Source organism: Atractosteus spatula, chromosome 7 (assembly GCF_055471065.1).
Source record: "Atractosteus spatula isolate fAtrSpa1 chromosome 7, fAtrSpa1.hap1, whole genome shotgun sequence".
Classification (NCBI taxonomy): Eukaryota; Metazoa; Chordata; class Actinopteri; order Semionotiformes; family Lepisosteidae; genus Atractosteus; species Atractosteus spatula.
Window position 1 is genome coordinate 14,989,021 of NC_142712.1, and position 21,734 is coordinate 15,010,754.

General features: G+C 36.5%; 1 protein-coding gene across 2 annotated transcripts in view; it reads right to left on the reverse strand.

Moving 5' to 3' along the window:
• ubl3a (ubiquitin-like 3a) overlaps nt 1–21,184 on the reverse strand; it is a 37,877-nt gene extending 16,693 nt beyond the window's left edge. Inside the window, exon 1 of one of the 2 annotated variants that reach the window (XM_088920575.1) lies at nt 21,101–21,184. In XM_088920575.1, coding sequence (XP_088776701.1) covers nt 21,101–21,148 — 48 coding nt within the window. In that variant the 5' untranslated portion in view covers nt 21,149–21,184. Of the gene's footprint in view, nt 1–15,801; nt 16,423–21,100 lie in introns of those variants that run through there. The other variant, XM_088920576.1, reaches the window with a different exon arrangement.
• Nucleotides 21,185–21,734: the final 550 nt, after the last annotated feature.

The window sequence follows — 21,734 nt, forward strand, 5'->3', positions numbered from 1 at the left end:
ATCTCCCCCACACCACCCTTTTTGACTCAGACACCACCAGAGCTTTGGAACATTTATCATATTCGGACTGCTTTTGAGAGAATTATTTTTGTACCCTTTCAATTGGTCATAGAACTTCAGTTATTACTCCAGATTATCAATATCATATCATCAATATTATGCTCACACCTGAAGAAGGCTCCACAGTTGAAATGTTGTGTTTTCTTTCTTCTCTTTTCAGCGTGGAATAAACCTATTACTTGTTCCTTTGCAGCCTACGCATGCTGACGCAGCTACCCACCTGAACTACTTATCAATATCATTACATTTCTGCTAAATAAAGAAAGGTCTACCAAGAAGGACTGTGTCCTCCACGATCTAACAGACACTACAGCTGTTTTTAAGAGCCAACGGTACGAAACGTTTACACACTAAACACTAACCGCTGCCAACCAGTCACAGGAAACCTTGTGAAGGAACATGATGGCTTCCCAAAACCCAAAATGTAAACAAGTCAGGACCTTTCCACACTGTCACTGGAAACTCCAGACTCTAAACTTCAAGGCTACAGGATTCGGCCTGTATTCTATGGGAAGTCTTTCTCTTCACATCAGTCAGAAGCCAAACGCTTTTTTTAACACTCGAGACATACTGTAATTCAAACAGATATTGCAATGAAGGACCATCTATGACAATATAAATATAATGTAATTAGATTCTGGTATAGACAGATGTCCCATCAGGTTCTCAGATTTTATAAAAATAGGAGAATTAGCAAACTCGATAGAAGCAGGACATAGAACAGGGATTTATGATGACTTCATTTTCAAACACCATACAGGCAGACTATGTGAAGATATGAAGTTGTAAGTGTAGACTTTAAAACAAGATATGTTAAAACTCCAGAATGCGCTAAAATCTTATTTAGAATATTGTGTACAATTGTGGTCACCGTTGTAAAAAAACCTTAGCGCTTTGGAGTGAATATTAACAATATGCAAGTACAACACATTTTTTTAAAGAAATGTTCTATAAAGAGAAGTTCAAGACTTCATTGCCATAACAACTAGCTGCACTGAATTTGGATTGGTGAGGTCATACAATTAAAAAACATACTGTACTGTTCAGACAGGGTGAAAGAACTCTCGAACAGAGAAGACTACAAAGGAATATGATTCAAGTCTTTAAAATCCTCATGAGCACTGACACTGAAAGTCAACTCAATGTACTGTACTTCTTCAGAATCAACACTGAAATAGAAACAAGAGGACACAACTGCAAACTAAGGGAAACTGCATCTAAAACTGAGGACACGAGGCTCCTCTTTACATAAAGACTTATGGGAGTGTAGAAAAAATTACATAGCCATGTTGTTGATGTTCATACCCCAACTACTTTCAAGTAACAATCAGATGAAATCTGCAGCTCAATGCATACATTGTCTCCTTGGCCTAATGATTGCTAGGACTGGCTGCCACATGGTATTGATAGGCACTGTGAGAAGATCTGACTAAATTATACCAAACAAAGACAAGGTTGAATGACATCTTCACACTAGTAACATTTTTCATATTCTTATGTGCCAGACTCCTTATTTACTGTTTGAACAATACTAAAAAATGCCATACTAACAGAGAGTCATACAGTACGTTCAGCTGAAAATGTCTGCTTGATACTAGAAAAACTACTACATTAGGATACGAATGACTTTGCAAAGAAGTCATGTCAAAATCTGTACTTTTTAAAATGGCTTTGTCTCCTGTAAAAAGACTGAGTATTTATCATTGAACTGGAAACTATCTAGCACATATTTCAGTTTCTCTTTCTGTGACTTCTGTGTAATGTCCACCTGGATGACATCCATTAAGACTACAGAAACCATGAGCTCCGAGAATCACAGACACTATCAGCAGTGTTACAGCAAGACATTGGGATCTCTAGGGCACACCAGTTAGAAGCAAGATGAGAATTGGAACTGTGCTCTTTTTACAAATGTGATATTTTTGTAACTCCCAGGCCCTCATTTATTGCAGTCTAATATTCTTAATCTCTGAAATTTTCTCCAATGAAGGAATTACAGTACCTTATTCAGAAAATGAGTCCATTATTTCATAGCCCTCCAGAGGTTAGAAATAGTTCTGCACTGCTTTCTGAACATTTTGCAGAATCTGACAGCATGGAAAGTTCCACCAGCAAGGGTGCACAAAGGCTATCTTACATAATAATGATGTAAACTCGTCTTAAAGTAATCTACTGTAATTACTTAAATTGCATAATTTACTTAACTTCCAAGAGAATGGGTCTATATATTTGCCCTTTCCATTTGAAGGCCCAGATGAAGAGGCTGAAATTAAGCTTCTACCATGAAAGAAACAAGCACTTGTGCGCTGAAGCATAGCATTTTACAGGCAGTTAAAGGAGCCTGAGGACGGGACAGGCATTAAGAGACAGACTATCCTTTGCGAAGCAGGAATACTAACATGCTGGAGGGGAGAGAAGGGAATTTCTTTTTACAGCTACTTTTGTGTCTGGTCTGTGAGAAAACAGGACCATGATTTTCAGAGCAGTAAAACAAAAAAACATTTCTTTTTAACCCAAACTGCATTTTTTTTTCTCAATGGACTCTGTGCACATTATAAATCATTCACCTTTCCAGTAAATGCTGTATTTTTGTTCTGACTGTCGTTTCTATAATAGGTTATGTATTTTTAGCTTAAATAGGATCTAGTATCAACAATGGTGTTACATCCCAGGAAACGGTAGAAAATTCTAATGCAGTCAGCTTGCCACCACACTATATTTAACCTAAATTAAGAAACAGCTTTTGCTGTTACAGCACTTTCCTTTCCCATGGAAAGTTTGCTTTTTAAAGGGAAGGCCTCCATGAAGTCTGCAGCTTTGCATTTTTGTTCCCTCGATCAATGCAGAGCACCTCATCATTACAGCTTTAAAACCCCTTTTTATGGATGGGAAAATTTTCTCTGAAACAAATAAAAGTGTATAATTAACAGAGGACAGTTTGGACCATTCTTTGGACCATTCTATTAACAGAAGACGACAATATCTTATCGTACCTTCTACTAGATTCTAGATTATTCTTCTACATTATTATAGCATGAAAGTGCCATGTTCTATAGCTCTAATAATCTACTCTTCTGTAGATGCAATTCAGGAAAGAGCTACATTTTCATTGTTAAATTAATGACCCTCAAATGGGATTAACCCATGGCACAAACGGTTAATGGACAAAAACAAATTCAAGCCCCAGAGAGGTCTGTGCTGTCTCATCTGAGAGTCAGATAAGAAAAGAGAGTGGGTGGGGGCTGTCGCTGCAGATAAATGGAGGGCCAGTGGGGTCATGCATCAGGGGGAATGGGATTCCACCCCTGACTAATAATAGGTCAGCAGAAAACCCCACTTTGCCTCACACATTGCACTGGAAAATTAAATCTTCTAGATGATTCCGATAGGCTCGTGGCAAGCAGGTTTACACCCCCATTAGAAAGGACATTAGTATAGCATGAAGGGAGATAAAAAATGGGTCCCCACATAAATGCCCTGCTCATATTATTCAGGAGTCCACCTGAGTCCATTACCTCTTCCTAGAGTATAGAAAGAATTCAAAATAAAACACCGCTGCAGATATCAAGAAAGATGCAAATGCCCCTTTTCCCCCCAGAACAGATGAAACCACTTGCCCTCAAGTCACTGCCCACGTGCGTTCTGTTGGTGAAAGATAGACATCTGTGGGGGGAAAAGCCGAGCTCCGACAAACTCTAATGGACTCTGTCCCAGAATTAACAGATGGCAGCAGAAACGCTCAAGACCATTTCTTTCATCTGCTGCCTTCTGCTCGATGAGTTTTTAGGTTCATCATATGTTACGAGGGTTGGGAGCATACACGTGTCTAAATGAAAGCCTTGACAATATTTTTTTTTGTCTTTTTCAGAGACCCGTTTGACACCCCCACTATTGCATTATTTGCTAGTAGTAGTAGCAGTAATAGTAGTAGTCGCTAGTAGTCGTTTTGTCTAACCCAGTTTATTTTTGCAAATTGACAAAGTGCAAAATTGCTAGTTACCTTCAAATAAAATGAATTCTACTCCAGTTATACTACAAGAAACTCCTTTAGTAGGTATAATTTACTCAGACCTTAACACAATGCCCATCAAAGCCATGTGTCAGTCAGGCCTAGCAATCATTAGGCCAAGGAAATAATGTATGCATGCAATTTGTAGTATGTATAAAGATGTGGCTTGGTACAGCCTTAAAGAACTATGCTACACCGCAGGGAAAAACATCTCATGGAGGCTAGAGGGAAGCAAATATTATAGTTGTGCATGCTAAATAATATATATTATTTGTAATGCAAACCATCCACTTAATTAAGAACAACATAAGCTTATTAAATTTTAACTGAACTGGATATCCTACAACAGCTGTTTAATACTGTAAGAGCTTGCTCTTAGACTTGTGCATAGACTGCAAATTTTAGTAGAATTTTTACTGTTTCCTTATCTAGAACACAAATAAAATTCAGTTCTTAGGCATACCGCTGGAGTACTGAAGGCAAGCAGTTGCTGAAGTCAGATTCCAACATTTGTTCTTGTTTACTGGGTATATAGACACCTGCAGATGGACTGTAGGATAGAGGTTTGTATTATATTTAGATCATTAATGATACAGGGCAGTATGGTTACAATGATACAGGGCAGGGCTCTGTGTTTGATTCTGGACCTGGGGCTTTATCTGAGTGGAGTTTGTATGTCCTCTCCGTGTTCACATGGGTTTCCTCACACAGTCAAACAAGAACATGCTGGTAGGTGAACTGGCATCTGGTTAAAATGGCCCTGGTGTGAGAGTGTGCATGTCTGTGTCTGCTCTGCGATGGACTGGCATCCTGTTCAGTGTGTACCCTGCCTTATGCCCGCTGCCCGTCCCTGCTGGGACTCTGAATCAGATGAAGTGATTAGAAAATTGAAGGATGATGGATTAATTTAATACATGAGTCATAACCTCACCAATACATTTTCAGTGTGGTAGAGTAAGAATGTGAACAAGAGACTTCACATATTTACTTAAATATTGAGAGGTTTCATAAAACAGCTGGTTTTGATGTTCTTGTAGTAATAAGAGGGGTTCCGTTCCCAAGCCTGGTCATGGAGGCCTACGTACCTGCTAGGTTTTGTTCCAGCCAAGCTCTGTTCTACAACTGATATTAATAACAGGATTAATGAGAACTGTTTTACTTTTATAATCTATAAAAAATTGGAGGTTGCCTTCAATATGTGCAGCATATTGTCAAAACATCCTTTTTCCACCTCAGAAATATCGCTAGACTACGCCCTATGCTATTACTAACAGTGCCTTTTGAAGTACTTCAATACGCATGTTCGGAGTTTGAAATGATTAAACTTTTTTGTTATGTGCTCCTGTCCACACATGAAAAACAAAGTATACAATGTATGAAACAGTCTAAACAGCAAAGTACTGTAGGATTTGGTGTACTTTAATGCAATACCTATGTGGCCTTTAAAGATTTCTATACCATGACAGATCACTGCTGCTAATTTGAAACAATTTCCATTCTCTTAACCCCAAATCTGTTGTCAATTCATCTTCACTAGACTACAAAATGGCAATGAAGAAAAGATAACATCTGAGTCATATCTTCATTTCTTAAGAAAGGCAAGACATTTTATTTCTGTTTAAAAGAAGGAAACAATTGGGAGTTTGGAAGAAAAAAGGTTCAGCTGATTAATACATAAATTCAACCTGTCATACTGTACCTACAAACTGGTAATCAATTTTATACACATAGCAATTTATGATAGCAGCTAATTAGTAATACAATAATGTCATGAACTATAACTGTCAATGCTTCAGGACTATGTTTTTTTCAATAGGTAAATGGGAGAAACAAGAGAGTACTCCATCAGTCCAAATAACTTTACAAAAACTGAATTAACAACAATGACATGTCATGTAATGACAGGTCATTCTTGCCTTCTGCCATAAGACTGTACAACTCATCTACTATGTGTTTGGGCAGGGGCAACATTGACATTGACCTGTTTTTGGACTAAACATTAAACTCTCTGCTTACATCTGTTTTTTCCTGTTTACAACTGTTTTTTGTGCAATATATGCTAGGGACTTGTTCAATATGTTTTTATATTTATAATACACCTTTTGTGTACTGTTCTGTTTTTTTTGTATATTCTGTACTGTGCGCAACATTTTTTTTAGTCCACCTCTCACTGACTGTACTGACTGTATTGTATGTATTGTGTTGTTGTATTATTGTATTATTTCATTATACTGTGCTGTGTTGACTGTGCTAAGCTGCTGTTACACTGCAATTTCCTTCACGGGATCAATAAAGTATCTATCTAATAATTAAAAAATAATAAAAAGAAGTCTCTGTCATTTCTTAACTGAAATGGTACTGAAGACCACACTGGCATACATCTAAATATAACAAAATTATAACAAAATATGTATCAGCATTCACACAATCCTTACTACATCAGCTGAAGAGCTGAAGCTGTTTTTTTAATCACAAGAATGGGTGAGATCAAGAGTCATTCTGCTTCATATTCTGTTTTCTCCTTTCTGTCTGAAGTAGAATTTAATTTAGGTATGGCATCCTAAAGTGGACACACTACAAACATGACAGTCAATACTATGTCACTGTGAACCATAGAACTCACTTTAACTCATTCGAGTTGTCATTAATCTTTGTTAGTATTTTTGTTTAATATCTAAAGTTAATCCAAAAATATGGACATCTCATTAAAATACCTCTTTAATCTTAAATACACAGTTTATTCAAACACAGAGAATAGAATAAAGTCTTAAATAATGTACACAGACTTATAAATTCTAAAACAACACCCAAAACTACTCCAGCATTTGTAAAAACTATGGCAGTAAAAGCTGGGTAATTACAACAGGAGAAACTGACTTCACCCATTCAGCAAATCATACAAGAGCTTAATTTAAAGTAAGCCTCTATTGGTTACTAAGTCTGCTTTGCTTTCTTCAGACTCCCTGAGGTGCAATAACAGCAGTTTCAGGTTAATGTTCATGGAACTACATTTGGCATAACAAAAACAGGCAGAGCAGCCAGAACACAAAGACAGAACTATGAAGGAGCTCTTTTTTTCCTTTTTCTTTATTATTACTGCCTCCAATCATTTAATTTATGCATGTCAACACTCTATGAACTCTATTACTCTATGAACTCAGTTCCTTTTACAGCTAAAAATTAATAAGCACAGTTACAATAAACCTTAAAAATGTTTCAGAGGCCAACAAACAGGCTGTTTCTCCATGTGCCTGGCATGTTCTGAAACTAGAATTTGTCACCACAAAACTAACATGGCTGCCTTCATAACCTAACTAGCTGTAAACCTGGAATGTCAAGCTGTCAAGAAGAAACAGATGTCTGTAAAACTACACACCATTACTTAGTTTAAAAAATTGTTTGCAAAATTGTCAGGTTTAAAAAAAAATACTTGAAAAATAGTTTTAACATCCTTTTCACCTAGATATTCAAGCAATTGCCTTTATGCCAGGAAAGGGTACCTGTTAATGTCAACATTTACGTAGAAATTTATGTTCACTGGATTCCGAACCCAGATGTACTGTATGCTTAATGTACTATACAGCACTGATTCAAATAAATCTTAAGAGAACAAAATGGCTAGTGAAATACATAAAGATGCCAACTGGTATTTCTCAAATGGGATTTAGTGCAATTACCAACAAAATGTAAAAAAAAAAATTAGGGTAGCTAGGCTGCCCAGGCCTATTAACTTGCCAACACATCTATACATTCTAGGTTTCATAAATTAATGCTTACTCAGATGTACTTAGACCATCCACCACAAGAACATTTGGGAAGCAATAAAGAAAAGATTCACAATACAGTCATTTAGAAGCCCGGCTTGAAAGCCAATTTAGTCCTAGGTGTGCATTTTAGTCCACGGTGTTGCCTGCACAGAACAAAATACCAACTTTCACTAACAATGGCACATAAGGCAACAAAATAAAACCTATACACCAAAAAACAGGATACAGTTGCACTGAAGATAAGATGAACACTAATTATATTTGTGTCCTAAAAAAGCTTCTACCCCCAGTGGTGGTGCACATTTGGCTCACAGTCGTCGGACTGGGATTAGTCAGCCAGGCCTCTCCTGGTCCCCAATGAAACAGCGACTCATGCGACTTCCTGCAGACTCAGATCTGCACCTCCTGCGTTTTGTTGTGGATCTTAAGGCTTGACAAAAGATGACCAGCCCTGTGTGCTGGTGGGGTTCAGTTCTGCGGAGCCATCCTCAGTCTGTCCATGTGAGGACAGGAGTTGTTGATGCGAAATGAGACGTGAAAGCAGCTGCTGATTCTAAATGTGTGGGTATATAATGAGAAAGTAATCAGCAATTCTAAACTTAAAATAAATAAAAGGGCTAATATCCCAATATTGGTTGATATTTCTAGGACGTTAGGAGAAAAAGCAGTCATGTGCTGTTTTGCAACTGCATCACATTACAGCCTTCACCAGACATCATTTAAATCTTCCTAAGCAAGGATAGCAACGAAAATCTGGTTATATTTGGCCCAGCACAGAAATCTGAAAACTCATCACAACCAACCTTTGGTACATTGAATTCTGCAACCCTAATTTCATTTTTTTTTATCTCAGTGTTCCCTTTTATAAAATGTACCAACATGTGACTTTAATTTAGTTTAAGCCATCAAGCTTCTTTCAGAAGATAATTCCTGCAAGTCAGGCTGCTAGCAATTTCCAATTCTCCCGTAATTAGAAAAATATATATAGCCTTGCTATAGGCTATGTCAACTGAATATCATTCTTTGTTCGAGGCAGGCTTAGATGTCAAAAAGGAAGTTCACTTAATCTGTGCTATGCAGTTTCTGTCATTTGATTTAGAGGCAGACTAAAGGCCTCAAATAAGGTACGCTCTTGTGACACTATATGTAAAGAACTGCCCTTGAACTTAGCCTGAAGCCTAAATTTAAAATAATAATAATGATAAAACAAAGTGGTATAATTACAATTATTGTACAGTGTCAAACTTTCCTTTTTTCACAAGTGTAAGTGTACACAAGTGTAAGACTGGAATGCATGTAGCTCTACAAAACACAGAGACTTCAGAAACTTGTAAATTGTCCCATTCAGCTGAAAGGCTTCTTTATAGGCTGAAAGTCTGCCCTGCTTCCTCTTTCAAACCATTAACTCTTTGTGGACCAATTTCTAAAACAGCAGAAGTGCCACTTTTGTAGTTCATTTCTGCTGTGGTTTTTTAAAATGCATTTTGTAACGAGGAACTCCAGACTCCCAAAAAGATGCATATAAAAAATAGTGTTCTAGATAATTATTTTCACCACTTATTTTTAAGATGGGTTGCATGCAATGTCAGTCAGTTTTCTGTTCACCCGTCTGAAGTGGATACTACTTATCTGGAAACAGCTGCTAGAAAACTTAATTTCCCCGTAAAGAAAGAGACAAAATCTGAAACAAACAAAACAAAAGATAAATTATGTAATTCTTGCATATTTGTGCTCATGTGATGCTGTGAGGGTAAAACAATGTAACATTCTTATCATAAAAAACTTGTTTCTCTTTGATAAAAAAAGGTTTTAAAAAAACAGAAACAGAAAGCAAGACTATAGCAATATGCTTTAACGGCTCCCAACCACCAAACATTCAAGAAAAACATGCACTGTGCAGACTGCTGTGGAAAGCTGTAAGAAATACTGTAAGAAGAAATAAAACACCAGTTTGCAACCAGGTTTGAGAAGAATACAGACATGTTGCCCCTTTTGCATTTACCAGCAATTAAAGAACATTGCTTGGCACTATTTGTAATGGAAATATCATGACAGTTTGATAAAGCATGAATTATTCACATCACCTACTGTCTGGAGTTGAATAAGGCCAGAGTAAGTCTATAACAAATCTACTTTCTTGTGCTCTAAACAAAACTGGCGATTACTAGTTAAGGTCTAGAACCATGTAGGCATGATTTCCCCAGAGATGACCTTTACAAAAAGCAGAACAATACTACTGCAATAATGCATCTGTTGTACCAACACTTAACCCCTACATGACCTTGACTGGAACTGTTAACAGAAACATTCTTATTGGTCGGGTTTCAGGTGCCAAAATAATATTTGACAAATGGCATTTGGAATATTCATGACACTCTTGCTCATCACGTATACATAAATCAAATTAAACATAATAGACACTTTAGCTCATATTCATTATTTATTTTACTTTCAAAGGGGAAACAACCTAACCATAGTGCTTCCTTCAGATTGTGTAGACTATATAATGATGTAAATATGCAGAATTGCACAGAATGGAACATGCATATATTTTGTCAATATGAGCGTGCACGTAATTTAAAAACACTCTCTTTCGATGAAAGCCTACAGCTCCAAACCAACCTTTCAAAAAAGGTTACCACTAACTAATCGCACAGATCACACCGCTTTTGTTGCAGTGAACCAAATTTTAGTCATTTAAAAAATTTCAAATGCTTAACAAATCAAGAATCAAACAATATCTACCGTACCTCCCAACTCAACCTCAAAAGTCATTAGCTGTACTCCCCCCTGAGATTTTGACAAAGACACTCTACCCAAAAGCCTCTAAACCAATTGCATGAGTTCAGACAGAAAAAGTACAGTGCAATGAGAATCTGACCTCATCCACAATACAACTACATGGATCCACTGGCACCACAGACCCGATCTCCATATTAATGAGGTCAAGACAGGACAGTTTCTGTCTTGACCTTATTTATATGGAGATTGGGACCAGGAGAGGGAATACAGAAGCTCCTAGCACAGCACTAGTGTCATTTTTAAGCTACACTGAGACTAGGCACATATACAGTATCTAATTCTAGAGCTGTGAGATTCTGACACCACAGTTTTCATTTAACAGGGGTACTAGGGGAAGCCAAGGAGTATCGGTTTAGAATAGTGGAGAAAGAGGAGAAAAGCCTTTTCCAAAACTTAACCACATCTGAACACTCCCAAAACGTGCAAGAAGGTGGCTATAGCACCCCACAAATCAGAACATACACAAGGGATACACACTTGTAAACTCTGTAAAGAAAATTGAAGTATATCATTGTATGATTAGAATTTTTAAAAGTTGATTTTATATCAAGATCAGCACGGTAGCATGGTGGTTATCACTGCTGCCCTGCAGTACAGGTGCCCTGCATTCAATTCCAGATCTGGGGTGCTATCTGTGTGGAGTTTGTATGTTCTCCCTGCGTTTGCCTGGTTTCCTTTGCTGCTGGTTTCCTCCCATAGATGCAAGACATACTGGTAGATTAATAGGCTCGGGTGAGGGGGTGACTGTGTTTCTGACCTGTGATCCTGTCTTGTACTTTTTGCTTGCCAAGATAGGCTTCAGCTCCTCAATGACTGTGAACTGGGTGAAGTGGTTAAAAGATGGATGGATGGATTTGATCACTTTTTATTGTCCAAAAAAAAAAATCCAACCCATTTTCCAAGTATGAACAACTGGAGGATACCAATCCCTCTGAATTGCCTCTTAAATTACGTATTGGAAGTGTACACGCTCTCGTCCCCCAGGGGATGTGATCAGCATGCACTGTACAATGGACACATTAGTAAAAACACGAAAAAGGAGACGGGTAAAATTTTAAGATTCCAGGTCCTGGAGCAAGTGAAGACATGAAAATGAATCCTCAATTAAAAAAAAAAATCTGCTGGAATGTGAAAGGCACCTCCACAGTGAAGAAGAGAAGGGGGAACTACCTGTAAGTAATGCATTGTTATGATTAACAGAAGAATAGGAGTGCCATGTCTTCTGACATTTCATGAATCTTTCTACTACGTGTCATGTTGGGATTAAGTATGGACTCATATGACCAAACACTCCCAAAGTGTCGTTCACATAGATACTGTAGGAAAGGGACAAACTTCTCCCACTTGGATAGGAGTTAGGTTCTTCATCCACTGCACTGAACCCTGTAGTCAATATGTGTCAGCAGTCCCAAAGCAGATCAGATGGAAAAGTAAGAACTCACCAGCTGAATTAAGAAGTAAATTGGGTTTGCACACTCTCTGGCCTAGCTAAAAGTAAATCAAACACAGATTTGTCATAAGCATGCACTGATATATACAACTGAAATTATTGCTTCTTGTTTGTTGGTGTTCAACTAACTTTAATTTGCTAAATTATACTAATATTAAGCACGAACAGCTCACCAAGCAGAATAAATGCAGTCAAGCATAAAAGCTTCTGCCTGAGTCCCAGAGCAGATACTAATTCCCCAATATTCTTATTTAGACAATTTGATGGTAATATTATAAGTACACCTACACACAGCCCACAACCCAAATGCTAATAAAGCAAGAGCACACACAACAAACAAATAGATAATTGTCTTATTCACAAGCTTAGATACAAGAATGTGGATTATGTCTTCAAGACTGGTCACTTTATAACAAGTAAGGGGACTGGATTAGTTTTTACTTACAAATCATACATGTTCAACTTCTCTTGCCATAGCCCTTCCTGTGTTTTACAGCTTGCATTTAAAAAAAAAAAGATTGCAAAGGAAAAAAAAAGACGTATACTATTTATAAAACCTGCACACACATTGCACAGCATTTCTGTCAGGCTAATACTGTATACAAGCCCTCCCCCCAGCCTAGCACTTCACAGCTGTTAGGGACCACACACTGACGTGCTGACTATCTCATTCCTGCTTCCCACCTCTTTAGTGCTTTTTCAGCCGTCTCAAATGACTGGAAGACACAAAAGCACAAATTAAGGACATCTGAAATCTAGTCTTAAACAAGTGACTTAACTGCTAGTTAAATAAGCAGCTTTAATTTAAAAAAAAGACTTACTTTAATAGATGTGCTGATTTTAACACTTAATCTGAAATTATGCAATTTGCTACAGACTTTTGGATAAAGGTCGATTTATTTTAAGAGCCTTTTAGTTGTTTTTAGAAACTTGGAAATCAAAGGACAATCCAGGGCTACTTCAAAAGTGTTCCTTCATCCATCCTTCAATTTCCTAACCGCTTTATCTAGTACAGGATTGTGGGGGAGCTGGAGTCTATCCCATCAGGCAACAGGCTTAATGCAGGATACACCCTGGATGGGACTCCAGTCTATCACAGGGCACACAGACCCAAGGGTCAATTTTTTCAGAAGCTTATTAACCTACTGATGTGTCTTTGCACTGTGGGAGGAAACTGGAGGCAGCAATGCTAACCACTGTGCCACCATGCTGCCCTGTTCAAAAATCACAAATACCTAGTTCTGTCCATTCACCTCACTGTAATCACTGGGTTTAAAGGTTATATTTTAAAACCTTATTAAAGACAGTGGTGATATTTTAATTAGCTATAGAGTAGGACATTAACCTCCTCCACCCCAGAGTCTAGCACTTACAGGGGTGATACAGGCTTCTGGTGTACACCTTTCTTTTGAGGCATATTAGACATTACTGCGTAAGAGCCAAGTAACACATGAGAAATGAGGCAGAAAGGCAGGGAAACTTAAAATAGGAAACTTTGTCTTTTTTCTTGTCTTTAGGATTTCAATTTGAAGCCAGACCTGTAGCTAGATTCCACAATGACTTTTATTGTAATACGCAAGACATTTAAGTTGTGTAGTTTGAATGCAAAGCGCGGATAATTCTCTCTAGTAATTCAGCATAGAATAAAATAGATATTGTTCTTCAAATGCACATTACTTACAGTACTAACCACCAGATAGAGCTTGTCAGCTGGTCACTCGGTGACACTGTGCAATAAGTATTTTTTAACCATCTAAAACTGTTAAAAAGGCCTAATTGATCAAAAATGCAGTAAACATCTTTTAGATTTTTCTTTGCACCAATTACTGCTTTATACTTATTGTATACTTTTTTGTATAAAACAACAAATCTCACTCTTGTTACTTACAAGAAAATGTCTATAAATAACACAAGTCCAGTTTAAATAAGCAAGCGACAACAGAAGACACACAACACTACCACCTTACAATGTTGCGGCGCCTGTAGTCTGGTACACAGGCAATGAAAACTTGCCAATCCATCACACGTATCTCAAATAAAAAGGGAAAAGCAGCCTTTCAATGTATCTGTCTCATTTAGCTGTTAGTCACAACCAGCTGCTTCTTTTAAAGAGTAAAGTATCAGCTTCAGTAACATGGCTGCGGGGGCTCTTTCCATGCTCCTACAACCCTTTGTGCAAAGAAGCGGCTCTTATTTCCAGGTTTTAAACATGCTTTGCCATCGTTTGTTTAAGTTTCATGGTACACTGGTAAGAACAGTGAGTTCAGTCTCCAGGCACCTAAATGTTTCTAGTATTTATGCTTTCACTCTACATTATAGAAAAAGCCATACAAGGTACAACATTTCACTGTCAGTATCTCTTGTTGTTCCTGATCCTGAGACACCATGGGTACTGCTTGTGGGCATCCTGCTTCATGGTCGCAGTACGCATCTAGGCATTTACAATGATGAAGCGACTACATGCAAAGCAACCTCAGAAATTTAGCCAAACTATACTATAGGGTATAAGCGTAAGCATTAAACATCCCCTGAGTCAACACTGCAGTCTTTGTGGTGGATTAGTTTCAGCACTTTTAAAATGTCTGCCATTCTTTACAATGTTTTGTCAATTTCAATTCACCCTGCTTTCCAGTACTTAGCAAGGGGCACATAGATATACGCAAGACAGATGAGCAGCCGCTTCGTGTACAGCCTTTCATCAATTTTAATCATCTAAAAGCAACTAACGTTTTCTAAGTTATATTATCTCAACAAGTGAAATACAGGTAGGCACATCAGCAATGTAACCCAATACTCATGCCTTTAAGACCCGATTTGAACATGTTTTTTTTTTTGGCGCTGATCAAACTGCAAGACTTCGTGAAAAAATACAGAAACGAAAAGTCGCTTTTACGACCGAATAGGAACTTTAATTCCTCACCTTCACTATATAAACTTTAATAATGAAAATACGGTTTCTTTATAGTTGGAATGGTTTTAATGCTTAGAACACAGGTCTTCTGCAAAGCAGAGCCTGGTAAATCTAAGCAGCGGCGTGATTCGGAATTACATAACAGGAGGAATAACTATAAATGTAAATCAAAAGTCCACTATGACATTTGGCAGCTATAGCGTCAACAATACTCTTCATTTCAATTTAGTGCTCAGCCTAAATCTGATCGCAAATGAAGGAAAATTATCAGATTCACTTTGTAGCAGGCGCAATATTTCCAAAACAAGTGCAATTCATTCGAAACAAACGTGAACTGTACAGTCGCTCAACATGCAGAACACGTTCCGTAATGATTTCCTCCATAATTATAAATTTCACACCTAGCTTGAGTTCATCTCGTCAGAAAACAAATATTTAGCAAACAGAGAAGCGGACTGCTATATTGCTGTATTAGGCAATGTCAAACAGTCGAAACAGTAATTCACATTAATAATTGCATTGAACCAGGTTCATTCATATTTAGGATATGTCCTGGATCCACTGTTAAAACTCAGAATTTCATTTCTACAGCCAGAGTCATTTACATACAATTAATTTAAATGAAGCGATATATTTTCTTATAATGGATACGAAGTAGACACTGGTATACATCTCATTACAAACCACAGAAAATGAACTAATGTACAATACAACATATAAAGTACATATTTAATATATATACACGACGGAGAAGATAGCACAGTCATGCAAATATATGAAAACAAACTGACTAATTTCTCACCATATCAGTTGGAATATTGCTTGACATCTTGGACTGTTTATGCTTTTTGTGGTTGACCTTCGAGGAGAAAATGTCACTTTTTTATTTTTCAGTGCAGTTGTATAATTACTTGACAATCGGAGTTATAACTTATCCCGGACAAAAAAAAAGAGAAAATCCAAATGATAATTCTGGTGGATACTCCTTCAGCACCTAGAAGAGGTAGAGTATACGACTGCTAGAAAGGTTTCCTTGCAAAATACATTTGTTCTCCTTTTTTAAATTAAAATCCCACCAAAAATGGAAAATTGTATCCTTATACATTTACTGGCAGGTCCCCCCACCCACCCCCCAAAAATATATTTTAATTTAAAAAAACAGGATTCTTACGCCATAGGAAAACGAATTTCTGAACATCCAGGAAATTACAGTCCTTTTAAATCCTTAAAGTTTTTTTTTACAAAAAGAAAGCAAACACTCAAATGTGTTGCATGTACTGATAGTTCTCAAGCCCTTTTTCCATACCCCTATAAAAAGAGTGTTTGCGTATCTTTTATTTCATAATTCAGATCAGTGTCCCTCTTCTGCTCCGTCCTGCTGTCATCCTGCCTCATACCAACATGGCGGCGGCTCAAGGAAAAAAATCATCGGGTAAACCTTGGTTAAATTTGAAAAAAAGGAAAAGACCTACCATTATGTCATTTGGTATGTAAATCTGCGCGCCTTCGTAACGATGGAAGGGGCGGGGAGCGAAGATTTATCATTTTGTCGTAAAAGAAACGAAAAATATAGTGTTCTTTTTTTTTTCAAGGCTAATAAAAACTTTACCAAGAAACCAGAATCAATATGTGTGATAAGAACTATTATTCTATATCGTTCAAACTTGCATTCTCACATGCAGCTGTAACATTCTATTTATTTTCTCTTTTTGCTGTGAAAAGCTATGAAACAAAACTCAGATATGGATGTTCTTTGTTAAACAAAAATGCATCCTAGCCCAACATTAAAATCCCATTCTTGCAGTTTTTTTATTATTAAAATGGTTTGGGTTTCTTACATGTACACACAGTTAAATCCTGCAGAATTTCAGAATGCATCCAGCTGTTTTTGTTTCCGTCGAAGTGATGTGTTAAAGTAATCGTTGCCAGAAAAAATAGAAGTTGGAGGTACACAAGGCATATTCAACACGATTTACAATGTGCCAGTGTCCAAACTAGCTCAGACTGACCATGTGATCCTGAATATATTTGGTGTTGCTATTTTGTCTTTTTTTTTAATTATAAACATACAAGAAGTGGACAATGTTGAGTCTTACATCTTAACCACTTTCATGTCAACGCGTGTTATGTTTGATGTTTCTTTGTTTTACTTTTGCCCCAAATACATGATTAACGTTAAATAGTTTTCAAATTAAGGGATAAAGCTAATCTAGTAGTGGTAGACAGTGTGTTCAATGCCCCAATTAGAAACTTTAAATTAAAAAAACATCATCGTCAGGCATTCCTTTAATAGTTAATTAACAAATTCCAGCAATGTACTTTAGTGGCAAACATGGACAGTGAAGGCTGCTTTGTCTTGAGTTTTGGTTCGTCATGAAGTAGGAGACTCGGGAGAGGTAGCAGCCACTTACTTAATTATTTTCTATGTCATGCGTGTTCTGTTTTCTTTCCCCTGTGTCTATTTTAGTTAATCTTGGTATCTGTGACATTTGCTTTTGTTGTACTCTTTTCTGTGGCCTATGTTTTAATTTGTATTAGTAGTAGTTTATTTTGTTCATGCAGCATTTACATACTTGTTTCTGGAACATATTGCTTTCAGTGAGACTACTTGCTCTTGAGTGAAAAAGTCCAGTGCATTTTAGTTATTTGCCTTGGAAGGGAATTGTGGAATTTAGTAAAACATTTTTTATACATGTGTGTGTTAATATATGTAACAAAACCTACGACATACGTTTTTGATGATCTGTTTTAATTTCACTCTGAAAAAATACAGATTTCAAAGTGTCACTAAAGGAGTTTTTCAAGTTACATGTCCTTGTCTTGCACTGGTATTTGCAGTGCCCATCAGAATATCAAAGATACCTACGCTTAGGGGCTTTTCTCAATACATTTATCAACAATTTAAATGAGGCTGTAAACAGTTTTTCAGCCTTCCCTTTAGAATACAGTTGATGGACTTATTCCATTATTAATGATTAACATTGCAAATAAGCTGTTTCTGTTTCAAAGAGTCTAAAATGTTTGGTGGAAAACCAAACAGATTAACAAAAATAGAATACAGTAGTTAATCTGGTTTATTTCACAACTGCATCATTCCATGTTAAGTGTTAGAGAATCAAAGTGCTCATTACTGTTTTTTTTACTTTAGGTTAAAGAAATTAAATCAGACAGTGAGATAATCATGCTTGGATATCTGCAAACAGATTAACTTCTAAATCAGGAGATGATGAGAACCCTACTTTTAAAAACATTAGCTGTGTTCTAAGCCAACCTCTGTTTTATATCCTTCTCACAATAAGACCTTTAATCCAGGTGCCCATGCAGCGCCAGATCACCTGCCAGAGAAGCTATGGAAGTTTATGATAAACACAAATATGAATAGTTAAAGTATGAGTCATGTTCTGGGATGATGTAACATCGTCTGACAGGATAGGTTTTGTGTTTAATTACGAATCTACACTTGAAAATGTGTAACAGCTTGTTAACAGTTTTTACCTTGGCTTGGCAAAAGAAATTAAGGTTGGCCAAGGCTCACATTATTGAGCTTGGTTATTGTGCCAAAATAAAATAATTACAAAATATTGTCAAATTCTTTTCAGTCAATAAATGCCCAATTCCTTTTTAACTATTTTTGATAGTCAGGTACCATCTATCTAAGCTCAAACTGTCTTTTTCCTCATCTCCTCCATAGGACACATAGTCTCTTTGCAGCTTGAATGTGGTGTCTTACCAGAACATTAGACAGCTTCAAGACAACCCTCTGTTTTACAAACAACCCTTGAAGAGTTACATCATTTTCATGACTTAAATGGTTTTCAGCAATCTTAGATTCAAATGAAAGCTGGTCTTTTGTATTTTTTAGTTCTCCTGGTTGAGTCTGAGTTTGTTGGCTGCTGTGTATATCTCATTATGTATGATTCTTGTGCACTCTTAGAAAAGAACAGTTTGACCTACTGTATAGGGTGGGGTCACTATAAGACTCTTTAGCGAACACCTTGAGACAAGAAGCCATTTTAAAATTGTCCAGAAATAGAATGCTGGCTCTTAAAGTAAGCCTGACACTTTGCTAAATTTAAAGATGTTGGATAATTATCCCTCTCAGAAATAATAATAATACTGATGAACATAAATGTAAGTATTGTTTTTTTTTATTTTTAGTTGCATTATATTACTGTGACGCTATATGTGTTAAAATGACTATTTAGCCAACTTTGAATTGGGTCATCTTAAATCAGTAACATTGATCAGCTGTTTACATGGTCTAGACTTTAGTAGGAATAAAGAACAGCTAATCAGTATTGTGAGTTTTATGTTTATTGTTATTAAGCCAAAACAGTTGCCTCAGTGAAAGTATAATTCTTAGTGTAAAAATCAACGACAATCAGTTTCACAAACCATGCAAATATCAAGTTATCAACTCACTCTATCAGTAATACTATATTTTATTTGTCTGCCTCAAAATATACTAAATATATTTATGTAAAAAGTGATAGTTAGAAAAATCTGGACTGAGATTTAGTATTTATTGTGCTAATTTCTTCATTAACAAGGCGAACACGTCCTGAAAATCATTCAAGACATGTTTAGAAATTAAGAAGTGGAAATGTTGTCTTCTAAGACTGTAGCATCCCTCTCTGAACAATTGAACTGGAAATGTACTCTCTCAGACAATAAATTGTCTGCCGTACAATGATTTTCATTCCTCTGAAAAAAAGTTTCAAAGTTCTACATCCAAATTATATGATTGATGCTCTCCCCTTAGTAAAAGCAGTCTGCTGCTTCATTATTTCTGTGCTTAATATAATGTTTTTGCCTCTTCATTTCAGCAAGGTGATTTCAGGCAGGTCCAAGAATGAGAAAAGCATCCTGATTTTCTGCCAGGAACCAAATAATAAAATTTATAGTATATTTTATACCCCACTTATACTGGTTTTGGCAATTGAACTTTAAAAATGGTAAAGGAGGAATTATAAATTAGCCCCTTTTAAAAGAATCACTCTTTTACATTCAACAGGCGCATGGAATATGTTGGAGAACTGAATGGAAATAGACTAAGGACAGAAAAGAAAGGGGTACATATAGTACATTGTGGACATTACAAAGCCACTCTGTAGCAGTCAATTAAAATCCCTTAATAAATGGCGTGGTGAAATTCTGAAATGTGTTGCAATTTGGTACCATACAATTACATGGCGCAATAATGGGACGACTGATTTTTTTTTTTTGCATTTGTGCTTATGGTTTTCTATTTGTATTGTACACAAACCGCCAGCTGTGTTAGCAGGTCTGAATAACATATGACATGGGTAGAGGAATCCAACACTATAATTTCAGTGGTTCATGATGGTGTCACTGAAAAGATAATAATCACCATGAGAAAAAAGATGACTGTAATGCTGTTCTGAAATGATAAAACCCAACATTTTAATTGCTACCATGTGCTAAACTAATCATTAACAGTTTTAACTGCAGCTATTATGTAGTGAATTTTTAATGGACCTTGATCTTGTTTTTCTTCCAGTGATTTTGTTGTTGTTGTTGCAATATACCTTCACCAGAGTTAGGCATCCCAGTAAATCTACCTTTCCTACTTTCTGTGCCATAACTGTCAGAATGACAAAGCCTTTTAATCTAAGGGAAATTACCACAGCATATAAGCATTTGTTTTCTCCTATTTTGGAACTGAAGCTAAAAGTATTCTATAAAAGAAACCAGAAACCAGGCAATAAAATAATTATTTAGGTTTCCTTTTCTGTGGTTTGTAAAACAAAATCACTTATTTTGAACCACAAAAGAGTGAGCTTATATCCTGTTTTCATATATTGCAGAGTCTGAAACTGGAAATTTGTTCAATACCTTTTACTGGAAGCATTTTCTGAACTAAAAAAATGTGTGTCTCATTATCATACCACATAGTGTGAGACACTCTCACACACCTGCCAAGAAGACACCTGCTTTAAAGTTATGTTAACTGTATTTTTTTTACTTTTCAGGTTACAGTAGGCCTCTGCCTGTTACAGTTCACACTGTTTCCACTTTTGCTACATATCTGTATAGATTTATAATAATCCAGTTTTTATTCACATAAAAATGTGACTCACCTGTTCCACATATAAAGACCAGTATATCTGAGGATATTCTGTAACCATACATAGCTTCTTTCCTTTTAATACACTTTTCCTGTGTATTAGCTATAATTATCTCCATCCAATCAGAAATGTGTCTTATACAAAGTCACCGAACTATGTAAGCAGATATAGTTAAACTTGTCCCAAAACAAATGAAGTCTTTCTTTTCATTACAGACCGTACTGATAAAATGTCGCTCAAGTGAAAAGTACGAGCTGATAAACAGCTGCCAGCTTAAAGTAGTGGTAAATGTTTAGTGAATACAGGCTGATGTGCCTCTTAACTTGAGTTTAATGTAATAACATTTTAATCAGATTTCTCGTAAAAGTTTATAGTGGTATATTATCATAAAGGCCCAGAAAGCTGCAGTAAAATGAGACATGAAACAGCATGAACACTGAAAAATGATTGTGCCACTTTACTGTGGTAAATCATTTTCATCCTTGGCTCTTTTAACAAGGCTAAATGGGCATCTGCTTTAAGGCCAAATTCACTGTCTGCCTTCAGTTCATTGCTTACAGTTATGCTTCTTTTTAAAATAAACTTACTTACTTTGAAGACCACTTTTAAATAAGGTTCACATGCAACTGGGAAGTCAACAAAGTAC